This window comes from Enhydra lutris, unplaced genomic scaffold, assembly GCF_002288905.1.
Source record: "Enhydra lutris kenyoni isolate GAN:26980312 unplaced genomic scaffold, ASM228890v2 scaffoldscaffold16, whole genome shotgun sequence".
Classification (NCBI taxonomy): Eukaryota; Metazoa; Chordata; class Mammalia; order Carnivora; family Mustelidae; genus Enhydra; species Enhydra lutris.
In genome coordinates this window covers 34,770,076-34,786,564 of record NW_019154100.1, presented here as the reverse complement: position 1 = coordinate 34,786,564, position 16,489 = coordinate 34,770,076, and the positions used below count along the sequence as shown (strand labels likewise).

Sequence of the window (16,489 nt, the reverse complement as noted above, 5' to 3'; positions counted from 1 at the left end):
GATTGTGCTTTTTATGTTTCAAGAAATCCTTCCCTACTCTGAGGTTGTGAAGATGTTCTCCCATATTTTTACTAAAAAGTATTGTTTTCATCATTTTGTCTTTAAATTACCTGGTTTGATTTTTTTTTTATTTGGAAACCAAATGTCTTAACAGCACTTATTTGTCCATTCTTTCCCCCCAACCTGTAATGCCACTTTTGTAATATATCAACTTTTTATGTACATGTAGGTCTATTTTGGAGCTCTTTATTCTGTTCAAGTGGTTCGTTTTTCTATTCTACTCCTAATATCAAACTGTCTTAATTTTAAGTGTTGATATCTGGTAGGCAAGTTAAAAATTAAATTGGCTTGGCGAAATGACTTGGCTCATTTGGCTCCTTGTTTTTCCAATTTATGGTTAGATTGTCAAACTCCACAAAGAGAAAAAAAATCCTCTTGAGATTTTTACTGGAATTGTACTGAATTTATCACATAATTTGGAGAGTTGACATCTTTATGATATTGAGCCTTTCCATTTGTGAATGTGGTAGATCTTCATTAATTTAGGTCTATTTCAATATCTTCCAAAAATGTTTATAATGTGCTTCCCTACAAATCTTTAAACTGATTTATTCCTTAGTACTCTTGTTGTTGCTACTTTTACATATCTTTTTATTTGTTTTCAAATCATCACGGGTATGTAGGAACATAAATGATTATTGCAAACCTACTCAACTATCTTATTAGTTTTAGTAATTTATTTATAGAGAAGGATCTTTTTAAAATGTAAATTATGCAGTGTCAATTTTTTATTCAGAGCTAGTTCATGTCTTTCATTGCAATTAGAATAATATCCAAATTCTTTTTCATACCTACAGGGCCCTAAATGATCCAGATTCCGTTTTCCTCTACAATACTCTTCCTTTTTTTCACAAGGCTCCGGCCTCATGGGCTTTTCTTCTGGGCAAAAAAAGGCCAAATTCCTTTTTTCTTCAAGAATTTTCTACCTCCTAGGGGCGCCTGGGTGGCTCAGTGGGTTAAAGCCTCTGCCTTTGGCTCAGGTCATGATCCCAGGGTCCTGGGATCGAGCCCCTAATCAGGCTCTCTGTTCAGCAGGGAGCCTGCTTCCCTTCCTCTCTCTCTGCCTGCCTCTCTGCCTACTTGTGATCTCTGTCTGTCAAATAAATAAATAAAATCTTAAAAAAAAAAAAAAAGAATTTTCTACCTCCTAGATGCTCTTCTAGATCTATACATGTCTGGCTCCTCATTAATTGAGTGTGAGATGGAATGTACTACCTCCTCAAAGACTTCCCTCTTTGGGTGGCCACTCCCTTCTTCTCTGCCCCCTCTCCATCAATTTCTATCCTATTATGCTGATTTATTCTTTTCATTGCATTTACCACTTATGTGGAATTATTATTATTTTTTAAAGATTTAATTTATTTATTTGTCAGAGAGGGAGGGAGAGCACAAGCAGGGTGAGTGGCAGGCAGAAGGAGAAGCAGGCTCCCCACTGAGCAAGGAGCCCCATGTAGGACTTGATTCCTGGACCCTAGGATCATGACCTGAGCCCAAGGCAGATGCTCAACCGACTGAGTCAGCCAGACGTCCCTATGTGGAATTAGTTTTGTTATGTATTTATGTTTATTATCTGTCCCTCCTACTAGAGTGTAAGCTATTGAATGGCAGGAACATATCTTATTTATAGCTGTAACTCAGCACCTTCTGGGTACATAAGTTCAGTAGATGTTTGTTGAATGAATGAGTATAAAATAAGTATTATTCCTATTTTAGAGATGGGGAAACCAAGATACAAAGAGATTAAGTGATCAGACCATCACCTAACAATTTGAATCAAATCTGCCTGACTTCAAATCCTAGACTGTTTATACTTTTGACATTTCAATTAATTAATTTATTTGGATCACCAAAGACATAATAATGATGTAAATATGCCCTCGAGCTACATCCAAAGGCCCGAAAAATGGCAACCATGCTTTTCTCTTGGAATTAATTTCTTTAAAAAAAGTTCTTTTTTAACTGTTGCAAAGAAATGTATGTAGAAATCACATGATTATTAGTAGTTAGACTGTGCCATTTGGCTTAAATGATGTTATCAGAACTGTCTTCCCTGTTTTTAAATGGAAATCACAACCTCTCAAGTTATTTAGGTAAAGACCACAGTTTATTACATTAACTTAAGAATAGAATCAAGGCTATGTAGATTAAAGGTGACACTTACAAATGAGTATTTGCTGCTTCTAAGATCCTTACTTTTCAAAAAAGGAAATAATATATCTTTCACAGATAAAATTAATGGAGGGCTAAAAACACAAGAATTTGAAAGCATTTACTTGATAAAGACACTCCAGATGTTATATATTTACAGTTAATTTTTCAAAATACATTCATACTAATTCTCATTTCATTCACAAAATAATATAATGATGTGAATATTCTTATTTTTATAGGGAGAGAAAAGTCCAAGGTCTAACAACAAGGCAGTGGCAAGAAGGATTAAAGTCAAGTTCTCTACCTCAGGTTATCTGGCTGAAAGGCCACTTCTTTTACACATTTATTATAATGAAGAAATAAGAACCATCAAAGAATGTCTTATACATGTTATAGAAAAGGGCTGTTTTATTTATTACTATCTTTGCTATTAATGGTCCCTAGCATCACATTTTAATGCTTCTTAGCATCAGTTTTTTTTTCTTTTCTAATTTAATCAATGAAAACGTTTCGTATTCCAAAGTGAAGGAAAACAAATTGTGCTTTCTGAACATATTGTACTGTTCTTAAAACCCAATGTAATTACAGTCATACTATTTTCAAAATTTATACAGTTTTAATCTTTTTACTTTCTCAAGTGGTGAGGAAGGGTATTAAGAGAATTCATAATTAAAGGACTACAGCAAATCCTTTCATAAAGAGGAACAATTCTTTTATGTACTTTTCACACTATAATTTATATATTGATAACTTTACCTTTTCATACCTAGATTTTTTAAAGCTATATTCACAGAGCCTATTTTTAGATGTTTAAAATTATCCATATTAAAGAAAGGCAGTTCTTAAATATTACAGAGTAGCAGAAGCCTATGTTTCTTAAACATCAAAGTCTCTCTATTGGATATCAAAAATAAAATCTTCTTAAAATGGATGTCAGAAGAAGATTCATTGTACTCCATTGATGTCTGTCATGAACTTCTTTATCTTCCAAACACTTCAAAAATTTCTCTTCACATACTACTTTTAGACAGGGGCTCTTCTACTCTCTCATTAATGCTCCCAAATTTTGGCATTTGTGACATCCACCTTTACTCTCTACTTCCATGCTTCTCGAAGTCAGGCGCCATCCTGGTCTTTCTCAGACTGTTCAGGCCTGACAGGTAACAGGCCATTGAGAAATGTTTGCTGATAAAACATTCGGAAACAACAGTCTCTTCCACCCTGACCTCATCATTCCTCAAACCTTCCAACTAGGCTGATGTCCTCCTGTCTTCTGCTCAGCCATCATATGTACGGCCATACTTGGTTGCTAATTGATACTTGGAAGACTCCAAGTCTAAGATTTCAAACCCCCAAACTGGCCTCCTGGTTGTAATCTCAAATCCTTACCTCTTCTCCACTGCTGCTTACTCTTGCTAACCCTGCAAGCCCTGCAACCCTAATCTTCAGTATATTCTCCTTTCCTAATTTTTTTTATTAACATATAATGTATTATTTGCCCCAGGGGTACGGGTCTATGAATCATCAGGCTTACACACTTCACAGCACTCACCATAGCACATACTCTCCCCAATGTCCATAACCCTACCACCCTCTCCATACTCCCTTTCCCACTGGCAACCCTCAGTTTGTTTTGTGAGATTAAGAGTCTCTTATGGTTTGTCTCCTTTCCTAATTTTTCATCAAACTAAAAATGTTATAGCCCATGCTGTGATTAGCCCTGATATCCCATCTTGCCCTTTTCTATGAGGCCACATGCTAAGTAGTTCAATCTATTGTGAAAAGGAGGCTAAGAGAAAAGGGAGTTTAAAAAAAAAAATTAAGAGCTGGTAAGGAACACCTAATTCAGCCCCTTAATATAGTACATGAGGAAACAAGAAGATTATGACTAAGATTTTCAAAACTTGTTGTTGGCCCTTTCCAGGTTTCTTCCCCAAACACTGCCCGACTCCTTTATGTCTTACCTCTTCCCTACCCAACCAATCCCAAGAGAAACCATTTCAGTATCATTTTCCTTGGGCCCAAGACCTTGCTGCTTTTAACTTCCCAATTTCTAACCTTCTATTTTTTTCTATTTTTCTTGGCTTGCTAAACATTGAGCCAATTCCATTTCAAATTTATCCCAGCTAACTGGATGTTTCATGTTGCTCAGAATCCTCTCATTCTTATCCATTTAAATCCCTATCAAATTCTCTTATCAGTTTCCCATCCCACTCTCTTACTCTCAGCAAATGAGTTTACTACTAATTTTGCTTAATATTTAATGCCAAGGAAAGTGACTCCAAGAATAGACAACTCTCAATCATTTGCTATTTCCTGAACATACCCTGCTCTGCTACATCCATGGCTTTCTCACCTTGATCCTGCTATTGAAATGCCCTCACAGCACCTTTGGATATATCTATATGAGGCTGGTTGAATCTTATGTTTTGGAAGATTCCCCACCTAGTTCATTTTCCACTTCAGTACTCAATTTGCACTACTTTATTTTGATATGATTTCAGACTTATAGAAAAGTTGCAAAAGTTTTATACATATACACATAGAGAAAAGTGGAATTCCAAGATGCTTTTAACCAGATTCATAATATATTAACATTTTACTACATTTGGTTTTTTTCTCATTCCCCCCCTCCCTCTCTCCCTCTCTCTGTACACGCACACACACAGATATACATATTTGCATATATATGTGCATAATCTAAAGTATTTAGGGGTAAAAGGGCATCATGTGTGACAGCTAATCTTAAGTCAGAAAAAAGCACATGTATACACATATATATATAGTTGTATAGTTATGTATATATTACTCTGTGTGTGTATTGTATATTTTATATATATACATATATACATTTATATATACATATATACATATACATAATATATACATATACATAATATATACATATTATGAAATATGTATATTTGAGAAAAGAAATTTGTTGGCTCCTTTTCCTCTGCTCCATTACTAAATGACTAAAAACTCTAAATTCTACCCTGAGCTCTCCTGTCTACCTATACACACTCCCCTGGGTAATTTCATCATTCCCACTGACTTAAAATACTGTCCTTACACTGATGGCTCCCAGATTTGTTTCTTTAACATGATCTCTTTCCTGAGCTCTGAACTCTAATATCCAACCACCTATTTGAAATACTGACGTGGACTTCTAACTGGCATATTAAACATAACATAACCAAAATAGAATTCCCCACTCAAATGTTTTTCCCTCATCTTTTTCATTTCCATACATAATACTACTATCCACTCAGTTGCTCAAGCCAAAAACCCAGGAGTCATGTTCAATTTCTTCTTCTCCTCCCCGTATACTCAACCTACTGATCATCTCCTCCAAGTATATGCTGGGTCTTCTACTTCTTTGCTTCTTTTCAGCTCCTGTTCCACTCTAAGCCATTATCACCCTCACTTGGCCCACTGTGAAGTCTCCTATCTTGTTTCCCCACTTCCATTCTCACCCTCTTACCCATTGTCCTCAGAACAGTCAGTGCGAATCTTTAAAAACAAATAAGCCATATTATGTCACTGCCTTGTTTAAAATCAACCAGTGGCTTCTGATTGCATTTTGAATAAAGTCCAAATTCCTTTTGCTGGTCCCTGCCTACCTCTGAGGTCTTTTCTCCTACTACTTCCCCCAGCTCACTGGACTGCAATCACGCTGACCTTCATATATTTCCAGGATCATGTCAAGATCATTGCCATCTCAGGACTTTTGCATTTACAATCCCCTCCACCTAGAATGCTTGTCTTCCCCAAACCCTCTCCCCCTACCCCCCACCTAGCCAAATTTACTGTGGTTGACTCTTCAGATCTCAGCTCAAAAGTTTCTTTGTCAAAGAGGCCTTTTCAGACCGGTCTAGGACAAGTCACCATTCCGCATTACTTCCCTGATTTACTATACTTCATAGCACCTATCTATAATTATACTTTGGTTAACTTGATTCTTGTTTGTTTCTCCTACTGTAACATATGTTCTAAGAGAACTGGGACTCTCACCACAGCATCCTTGATGTATGTACTCAAAGACTGGTTGATATGTATACATCATGTTTACATATGTGTGTATGCACTATCAGTAAGTTCTCTGAGGGTAGGTATCATATCTTCATCATCTTTTGCCGTGTATATAAGAGGCACTTAACAAATCTGTGGAAGAAGTATACTAAAACACATCATGATTTTTGCAAAATATAATAAAGGCAGGCAATTTTTTTATCTGATTAAAAAATATCCTTCCTCCCCTAGTCATTTACAACAAAACAACCTATCAAAAAAAATCAGTGATTTTCAGGATTTTTCTGCTGTTCTATTTTCATTGAGGTGAAAAGGCAGAGGAGGTTTCACAAAGCATTCTTTGATTTGTCTCCCACTTAATGCTTTTCATTCTCCTGAAAAAGACATACTGAAAACATTCCATTCTTTCAATACAGACATCCTGAAAGCATTCAAAAGTCACTCGAAATTTTTTTCAAAAGCCACAGAAACCAACTATTCCTTGGATTTTTTTTCTCTTTTATGAGTCAAAAAACATTGTTCACAGCTTGCCCTGAGGTTTCTGTTAATGTTTGTTAGAATGAGGAGTTCTGATTAGAGTTCCTCTGTTCTTTTACAATGGCAGACTGCTGCAGATGAATTTTCCTCAACTCATATATTTTCAAAGACATAGAATTGCTTCCAATAAACAGGAAGTAAAAAATATTTTCTAGAAACTTCGACCCCCCAATCTTTTAAATTCTTATCTAAAATTTAAGTGAATATTTTATTTTTTTAAAGATTTTTTTATTTATTTGTATGGCAGACAGAGATCACAAGCAGGCAGAGAGGCAGGCAGAGAGAGAGGAGGAAGCAAGCTCCCCGCTGAGCAGAGAGCCCAATGCAGGGCTTGATTGCAGGACACTGGGATCGTGACCTGGGCTGAAGGCAGAGGCTTTAACCCACTGAGCCACCCAGGCGCCCCTAAGTGAATATTATTTTAATTGTTCTAATTTCTTTTAGTTACTGAGATAACTTCTTAAGAAATTAAACTTTTTCTCAGTTTCAAGCATAATGTATACTTGATCGGCCCTCAATAATATGAACCTTTTCTGTAGAAGATGAAATACTGTAATTATTTGTCTTTCCACTAGCATTAGCAATACTTATTAATTAGCAGCCTTCTCCAGTCTTCCCCCATCTCTCTCTTCCTTTTTCTTAGTCTTTACTATACAACTCCCCCATTCATAGTAAATGATCAAATGTGTTTAAGTCTTTTAAAAGGAGGTTGTTGATCTGTTTTCTAAAACAAAAACAAAAATGATCCCCTCTTATTACAAAGATGTTTTGACTTTTTTTCAGAAACTCCATGGATCATGAAAAGTGTACATCATGTACATGGAATATACAGATTAACATAGGAGTTAAACAAAAAAAAGTTACTGATAAAATAAGAAAAATATAAGCTCTTTTCCATAACATAAAAACCCCACCACACAGAAAAGAATTTCTATCAAAATTCTTATTTTTCTATCATTTTTCATATGTAAAATTGAATGGAAGTCATCATTAAAGATATTCAGTAATCAAAGTGATCTGCAATATAATATTGGTAGTGTATGTAAAAATGACTATAAACGTAAAATGAAATATAACATAGTAGGATAACTATAATGGTATCCTTAGCTACTGTTGGAAAACCTAAGTTTAGTAAAACTTTAAAAAGAGGGGAAGTGCATCCTTAAAGATAAATATAAATTATTAAAATCAGTTTTATGAAAATGGAGTAGTAATTGATAATCACATCAATTCTTTTGTCTCAATATTAATGGTTTATATGGAAACAGATATAAAGAAAAGTTTCTCAGAAAGATGGAATTGTTCATTGTTCTGGTGGATATGTAAAAACAATGCTGACTCGAAAGCAGCCAAGTGGACAGCTGCAGATGCTGTACCCAATGGAAATACTAAGCAGGCATAGCACAAATCAATAATTAACAAAGCAGATGTACAAAGCTTGATGAGGATGAATAATTGCATAGGCAGGAATGGTAAAAGGAGCTGATAACAGTATGAGTTCTGTAAGAAATTAGATAAGCTCTTTGTATTCACAAATTTGTTAACAAGAGTACTTCAGTGCCTAATAATACACAAAGAATACACATCTTTTCAAAATGCTTTGATTAAATTGATATGCACCTTTAATAACACTTATCACTAAAGATTATTTAGAAATCAAAATTAGGGGCACCTGGGTGGCTCAGTGGGTTAAAGCCTCTGCCTTTGGCTCAGGTCATGATCTTTTTTTTTCTTTAAAAAAAGAAATCAAAATTATCCACAAGGAAATATTGGTAGAGTGACCATAAAAACAATTTTTTAAAAGATTTTTATTTATTTGACAGACAGAGATCACAAGTAGGCAGAGAGGCAGGCAGAGAGAGAGAAGGAGAAGCAGACTCCCTGCTGAGCAGAGAGCCCGATGCGGGGCTCGATCCCAGGACCCTGGTTTCATGACCCGAGCCGAAGGCAGAGGCCTCAACCCACTGAGCCACCCACACCCCAAAAAACAATTTTAAAAGTAAAGAATGCAGGGCACCTGGGTGGCTCAGTGGGTTGAGGCCTCTGCCTTCGGCTCGGGTCATGAAACCAGGGTCCTGGGATCGAGCCCCGCATCGGGCTCTCTGCTCAGCAGGGAGTCTGCTTCTCCTTCTCTCTCTCTGCCTGCCTCTCTGCCTACTTGTGATCTCTGTCAAAAAAATAAACAAAATCTTAAAAAAAAAAAAAAAGGAAGTAAAGAATGAAATAATGTTCTAGATGCATCTAACTACAGGGGTGCCAAATTGTTTATTTTTGGAATTCTTAAGTTTAATGGTCTGTTGAGGGAGGTAAACATTTAGGGCACATCCTTTTCTAAATTTAGTGTGTATGTGTGTATAAACCCTTTCCTAACTAGTCAGTAAGTGTCTTGAGGATAAGTATCATGTTTTATAATGTACTCTAAAAGTACTAAGCCCAATACCTTATATGCAGGTACATACATTTTGATTTCTTCAGAATATAATGAAAATGGACAGTATGATTAAGTGTGCTTTAGTAAAAACATTCAAAGTAAATTCTTTATATAAATGCTAAATATATGACTTATAAACATCTTTTAGGAGTCTTTTTTTGAGAAATAAAAATTCTTAAATTGCAATGACTTTAAAAATTAGAAATTTGGAGTGGTAATAGATGCATTTTTATAGCAAACTTGGAAAGCAGGTTTCAGAGTTTTAGTTACAAAAGGAAGATAGATATATATTCATTTATAGCCTTTTATTTTCCGTGGGACATATGTTGCAGGAATAACTGCCCTTATGAATGCAAAGATTCATTGCTCAAAACTTTCAAGCGCTCTAACCTGAAGATTCTTTACATCCCATTTTATATCATTCTATTTTCTTTGAGTTATCATTGAAAACGCATACTTTCTATTGTCTATTTATTCATTAATTTACAAATATTTATTGAGTACCTACTATGTGCCAGGTACTATTATAGATGTTGGGATATAGCAGTGAACAAGCAAAAATCACTTCACTTATGGAAGTTTTATTTGAAGGCTGGAGACAATCAAGATAAATCAGTAAAATATTTGATTAAATTAGTGTTCGGTACTAAGGGGAAAAATGAAACAGAGAAGTAGGGTAGGAGATCTGAGAAAGAAGTAGAATTTTAAATTGAATGGCCAGGAAAGGCCTCCCTGAGAAGTGATGTTTGGATCAAGTCCTGAAAGAGGTGAAGGAGCTAGTCCTTTGGCTGTCTGGGGGGAAGAGCATTCCAGGTTGCTGGAATCCTAAGTTACAAAGGCCTTGAGGTGAAACAGTGCTTGACATTGTTCAGAAATATCAAGGAGACCAATGTGTTTGGAAGAGACCAGGGCAGAGAGTGGGGAGAAATGACATCAAAGGGATGACAGGAGACTAGGTCATAAAGGATGTCATAGGTAAGAATGGAAGCCATTGAAGTGTTTTGCACTGAAGAGTGACATCTGATTTTTCAACAGGATCACACTGGCCACTGAATTTTGAGAATAAATTTAAGAAGGCAAGGGTGGAAATATGGAGATCATTTAGGCTATAGCTATAACCCAACAAGAGATGGTGACTGGAAATAGAATGGTGGCAGTGATGATACGAGAAGTGGCTGGATTCTGGATATATTTTGAAGATATATTTTGAAGGAGTTTGAGACAGAATATGATGTAAGGTCATCTACTATTTGTGATAGTTAAATTTCCACTGTTCCCTCCTCACTGATCAAAAAGTTACAAATCCTCACACATTTTCTGTCATTCTTAGATTATAATGTTAACATAACTTTTGTTCCTGAGTTTGAAAACGTATTTCAGTGATTTCTGTGTCCCGTCTCAACCTTGAGGAAGGGTAAAGAGAAAATGTGGCCAAGACATTTGACAGTGCCAACACCATCTTATGAGCTCATCCTAAACTGTAAGCTCGGGAGACTTAGTTCATTTACCTTATGTCCTCCAGGCTTGTCTTAGAACCTTGCACACATCAGGCTTTAAAAATATGTTGAATGGTATAGTCTCTATACCATATATTTTCCACGGAATAACAAACTGAAAACAACATCCAGCGGTATCAATTGCACACTCATAAATTAAAATGCGTATTTTAGTGGCGCCTGGGTGGATCCGTCCGCTAAGCGCTAGCCTTCTGCTCAGCTCAGGTCATGATCCCAGAGTTCTGGATGAAGCCTGCCTGGGGCTCTCTGCTCACAGGGGAGCTGGCTTCTCCCTCTCATTCTTCCTCAATGCGCTCTCTCGCTCTCTCTCAAATAAATAAAATCTTAAAAAAAATAAAATTTCGTGTTTTAGTATTAAGGCTATTAAGCTGTAATACTCAATTGATAAATGTATTCCAGTTTCCTCAAATAATGAAGATGCTATTAACACCTTTCAACCTAAAGTTGTTTTAGTTTTCCTAACCTTTTAACCAAAGGGTGGAGGAGATTGGTTTTGCAATTCACAGCGGGAGCTGTCATGTCACACACTCTCTTGTGAAGCTGCTGCAGTGTTAAATCCTCGAATATGGTACAGACGTCTATAGAAATTATTCGACAAAATGCGGGTTTCCAGAGGCGGAAGACCCAAGCCTCTCCTTGGGCCCAGCCCACACAGACCCCTGAGGCACGGGCCTGCACTGTGCACGCCGGGAGTTGTAGTTTTCCCTCCCTTCTCTCACTTCCTTTCGACTCCGGCCGCCAGCGCGCTAGCGCCCCAAGCGGTGCGCAGGCTCAGCGAAGGGCGGCGCACGCGAACGGCGAGGAGCGTTTCCTAGCAACGGGGGCGCGGCCACGTCACGGCAGCCGGTTCTCAACGCAGCTGCCCACTGTAGAGCCGCTGTGTGTACCTTCCGGCACCTGCGGGCTGGAGGGAGCGCTTTCCACACCCGTGTCCGAACGTTCTTCGTCTGTCCTTATCCGCTTTATCCTGCCTCAAGTCGCGGAGAGCAGCCTCCCGCCGCGACCCACCTCTGAGGCCCGGGCCAGAAGCTAGAGGCGGTCTGTCCGGTTCCCGCTGGTCCTCGCCCCCCGTGCCCGTGGAGCCAGCCAGCCGCCCGCGGCCTCGGCGGGACGATGCTGGAGTCCATTCGCGTGACGGGTGAGTGCTGAGAAGGTCTGGCCCCTGGGCTGGCAGGGGTGGCCAGCGTCCTCCGAGCCGGTGGGTGTGGGGCGACGAGGGGCCCCCACGGCCCGGAGGCAGAGGTAACCGTAGGATGTGGGCTCCGCGCGGGGCGCGGGCGCTCAACCCGGCGCCAGGAACAGTGCGCGGTGCGGTGGAGACGCTCGGGGAAAATGCACGGAGGGAAGACAGGAAAAGGATCCCCTTTCCTTTTGTCGCTTTTTATCAGTAAGCGCGTGCCATGGAATCTAGGGAAATAAATTATGATATACACATTACTGGCCCTACAAATGTGCTGTCTAAATATCTGAAAGCGTATTAGGTATTATAGTGTATTGGCGTCTAATTTTCTAGAATGTTCAGAAAAATCAGAGCTAAGCAAAAGAACACATTCCTGTGAGTGTTTACAGTGTTTATTTCTTTCTGTGCTTAAGTCAGTGAGAACGTTTTGAGTTGGTATTAGTAGTAGTCGCTATAGAGTATATATTATACCAACCTGAAGAAATGGGTGTTCAGACCCCAGGTTAGAAAGTTTACTTGCCTTTTATTAAAAAAAGAAAAAAATGGATGGATGTTAACCATTTAAATATTATCTTACGTATGAGAAGGCTTTTCTTGGCCATTATCCCGGCATTTATTCCTGTATCAACATTTCTGCAAGACCGGGTTCATGGTAGTCCAGTATCGTGACGAAAAACAACAGAGTAAAGGGAAATGTCTAATCCTCAAGCTAGTGTCAAAAAAAGGCCGGAATTTTTTACTATCAGGTATTGCACTGCCAAACAGACCATTTTTTCCTATAAGTTTTTAAATTCTAAACTGAATTCTTTTCCAATGAAAATATTTGTGGTCTTAATTTTATGGTGTTTTATGTCCTGCTCGGTTTTTTAAAATAGGGAGCTGATCTTGTACTTTAATCTCATCCTTATTTATGTTGATAGGAAGCACGAGATCTAAAATCTAAGAAGCAACTTAAATTAGCATTAGAGTTTTTTAAAATGTAATTTGATGTAGACACTATTTTTCCTCTTAAATTACAATGAAAAATTTGAAAGGTACTTAAAAATACCATACCTTCTTTTCGTTTTGGAGCAGGGTCTCTCAGCTTTGGCTCTATTAACATTGAATTAATGGGTAATCCTTTGCTGTGGAGGACTGTCCTGTGCATTGTGGAATGTTTAACAGTATCCCTGGTCTCTACTCATTAGATGCCAGTAGCAAGCCCCTCACCCCACACACAGTTGTGACAACCAAAAATGTCACCAGACATTGTCAAGTGTTCCCTAGATGGCAAAATTACTTCCCTTGCCATTTGAAAACCACTGCCTTGGAGAAAGATACAGTTTGATTCCGTCAAAGTGAAGGTTTTTAGGCAACAGTTTAGAAATAATATCAATTAAAATAATTTTCTCAAAACCAATCATTGTAGAAAGAGAATACGGTTATGATAATAATAGTATTAGAAAGTGGGTATTCTGACCAACCAGCAGCAAAAGAAAGTGGATCTCCTCCTTTTCAGTAGGTGGAGTTGGAAGTTTAAGGAGAGGTGCTTTATGAAAAAGTAGACTCTTTCCTCTTGTCTCAACTCCATTTCTGTAATTTAGCGACAAAAGTCAACTCTGCATGTTGCATACCCTCAGATAATTTCGCATTGAGTTTCTATAGTTCAGTAAGAGTTAAAACCGCCATTGAGGCATTTAGAAATAAAGTTAATATTTTTTTTAACATTTTATTTATTTATTTGAGAGAAGAGAGAGACAGTGAGAGAGAGCATGAGTGAGGAGAAGGTCAGAGGGAGAAGCAGACTCCCCGTGGAGCTGGGAGCCTGATGCGGGACTCGATCCCGGGACTCCAGGATCATGACCTGAGCTGAAGGCAGTCGCTTAACCAACTGAGCCACCCAGGTGCCCCTAAAGTTAATATTTTAATATAAATATATATTATATTTAATATAATACATATAATTAAAAGTAATTGGTCAGGTGGTTTTTCAAAATACTTTCTTTTTTGTAGTACTTAACTAGATAAATGAAGTTTCAGAACGGTATGACAAGCAGTTTCACTAATATACTAGAAAGCCCAATTTGGACAGCTAGAAACTTTATGAAGAGAATATAGCTGAAAACATGCCCCCCTTTTCCCTTGCTATCCTCTCACTACTCCTTGATACCTAAGAAGCCCATGTTCTTCTGGTGGTTTCTAATCTCAGGAGTGAAGCAATTAAATATTTCTGAAATCTCTTCCTGTATAATATCTTGTTAGTCACAATTTCATATAATCTAAATATAATGTCCTAGTAGAACTGCTGACTGGGGAAGTAAAATAAGATGTCTATGCCATGTGTGCTGTTTGAAATGGAATCAAATCAGAAAAGTTTTTGTTTGCCTTCTCATACCTTTTTAAAGATAGTTTATTATACTAAAGCCACTAAAATGTTGATACTAGGATGTAGAAGTAATTGCTTACTGTTAAATTTACCTTGGAATTCCAAATGTAAAGATTCTAAATATTTTCCCATTTATATTATTCTATGGAGTATTTCTGTAGGAGCTGAATATAATATTGAATATAACCATACTGGTAGTTAACACAGGCTGCTTACTACAGCTGGCGCTGTTCTTAGCACTTCACGTATATTAACATTTTCAATCTTCACACCAATACTATGAAATATGTAGTAGTATTACCCTGTTTACGGGTAAGGAAACTACAGCACAAAGAAGTTAACTTGGTCAAGGTCAAAGCTACTGATAAACAGCCATTCCAAAGACCATTTTTTCAACCACTAGGAAAGGCAGAACACTATTACAGGGTTGCTTGGGTGGCTCAGTGGAGTTGCGCATCTGGCTCTCTGCTCAGCAGAGGGCCTGCTTTTCCCCTCTCCCTCTGCCTGCCTCTCTCCCTACTTGTGATCTCTCTCTCTCTCTCTCTCTCTCTGTCAAATAAATAAATAAAATCTTTTTAAAAACCCACACTATTACAATGACTATACGTTGATTTAAGCCACGAAGTTCAACATGAAAATCTCATTTAACATCAGTGGTATATTATCTGATAGTTTACTCAGGTGTTGTTTTTTAGGTTTTTATCACAAGCAAGCTGTAAATAAGTTTTGTCTGGAAAAATCATACTTTATTATAAAATTTTCAAGATAGAAGACATCTAGCTCATTTAGTGAGTAACAGAAAGCTGTCAGAAACCATATTGATTGTTATTTTTTTATTTCCTACTGCCCATATTTTGTATGACATGTAAGTGATAAGAAATGATTAATGAGTCATCTAGAAATGAAGGGCCTTTGTAACAAAAGTGAATGTTTAAAAATGCTGGAGACAAAAGTCATCTTAAGGCCACTGTTTTGGCATATGGGATGAATACACTTGGGCCCATAGCTCCTGTTTGTATTATAGCAGTAGGCACCTGCCGTTAAAACTTGTCTGCAATACCACTATTTCATTTTTTTTTATGCCATCTTGGTATGATTCTTTTTCTTAACCTTCAGGCATTCAAATCCTGTATCCTTTCCTTCCTCTCAAATATTATCTTCTCCTGGCTTCCTCTCTGGCCATCCTTTCATAAACAAGGCAAGGAGCGAGCAAGAACAAACAGGTGTATGCCATAAGGAGACTTAGAATTTCAGTATGGAAGAGGCCATCATACAAACAAATGTAAAACTGCTACTGTGACAATGCTTCAAAGAACCTTCCAGGGAAGATTATCACTGAACAAGTGTTATTTCAATTCAAGGGAGAGTGAAAATTAATCTAACATAGGGGAGGAAGGGCCCTCCAAACATAGGAGACAGTGTGTGAAGAGGTGGTGTGTCTGGAGAGAGAATGGATGAGTGTGAGGGATTGACAGAACGAAAGGAAGCTACTAGAGTGGACTAATTAAGGGGAACTTGGTGCAAGGAGGCCAGAGAGGCAGAGTGACCTGACCACAAATGACTTCTTATGCCATGGTTAGGAGTTTTGTCTTCATCCTAAGTGAAAAGCCACGGGGAAGTTTGTTTTCTGGCATGTTTAACCTTACTTCAGATGGTGTTTAAAGTGGTGTCTTTTACCACAATCATCATTTTCTGGCATTATAGAATACCCTGCATATTTCTAACTGTAAAATAACACAACACTTTGTGAGCAAAAAATGATAGCGCCACATTATAAAGAATCGTTACTAGTTGAGTAACACTGAAGTGCTCCTAACTGGGAGTGTGATATTTTTGGGAATCCTGAGGTAAAGTTGACTTTCTTAGTTCCTGAATGACATGAGCAGTGCCTTTTCATCTCTCTCTCTCTCTCTCTCTTTTTAACTTACGATTGAGAAACTATATTGGGTTCTGTTGAATTTAGAGATACTAAAATTAGTGGGTTATCTGTTATAATACAGACAAATTGGGCAATAAATATGTTTTCAGAGTTTCTGATTTTTTCATATACCATGTAAACGATTAAGGTGTAACTCAGATACATTGAAGTTCACAAGTCTTAAATGTGTAGCCCAGTGAATCTGTGCATATGTAACCACTGCCTAGATGAAAATGTAGAACATTTCTAGCACCTAGGACCCTGGTGCCTTTTCCTAGGTTATAACCCATCCCTCAGT

General features: G+C 37.7%; 1 protein-coding gene across 2 annotated transcripts in view; it reads left to right on the top strand.

The window, feature by feature from the left end:
- The window catches only part of LOC111147255 (KIAA0895 ortholog), a 71,242-nt gene that overhangs the window by 3,993 nt on the left and 50,760 nt on the right, over window positions 1-16,489 (top strand). The window contains exon 2 of one of the 2 annotated variants that reach the window (XM_022503182.1): window positions 2,451-2,520. In XM_022503182.1, coding sequence (XP_022358890.1) covers window positions 2,451-2,520 — 70 coding nt within the window. Of the gene's footprint in view, window positions 1-2,450; window positions 2,521-11,850; window positions 11,867-16,489 lie in introns of those variants that run through there. The other variant, XM_022503183.1, reaches the window with a different exon arrangement.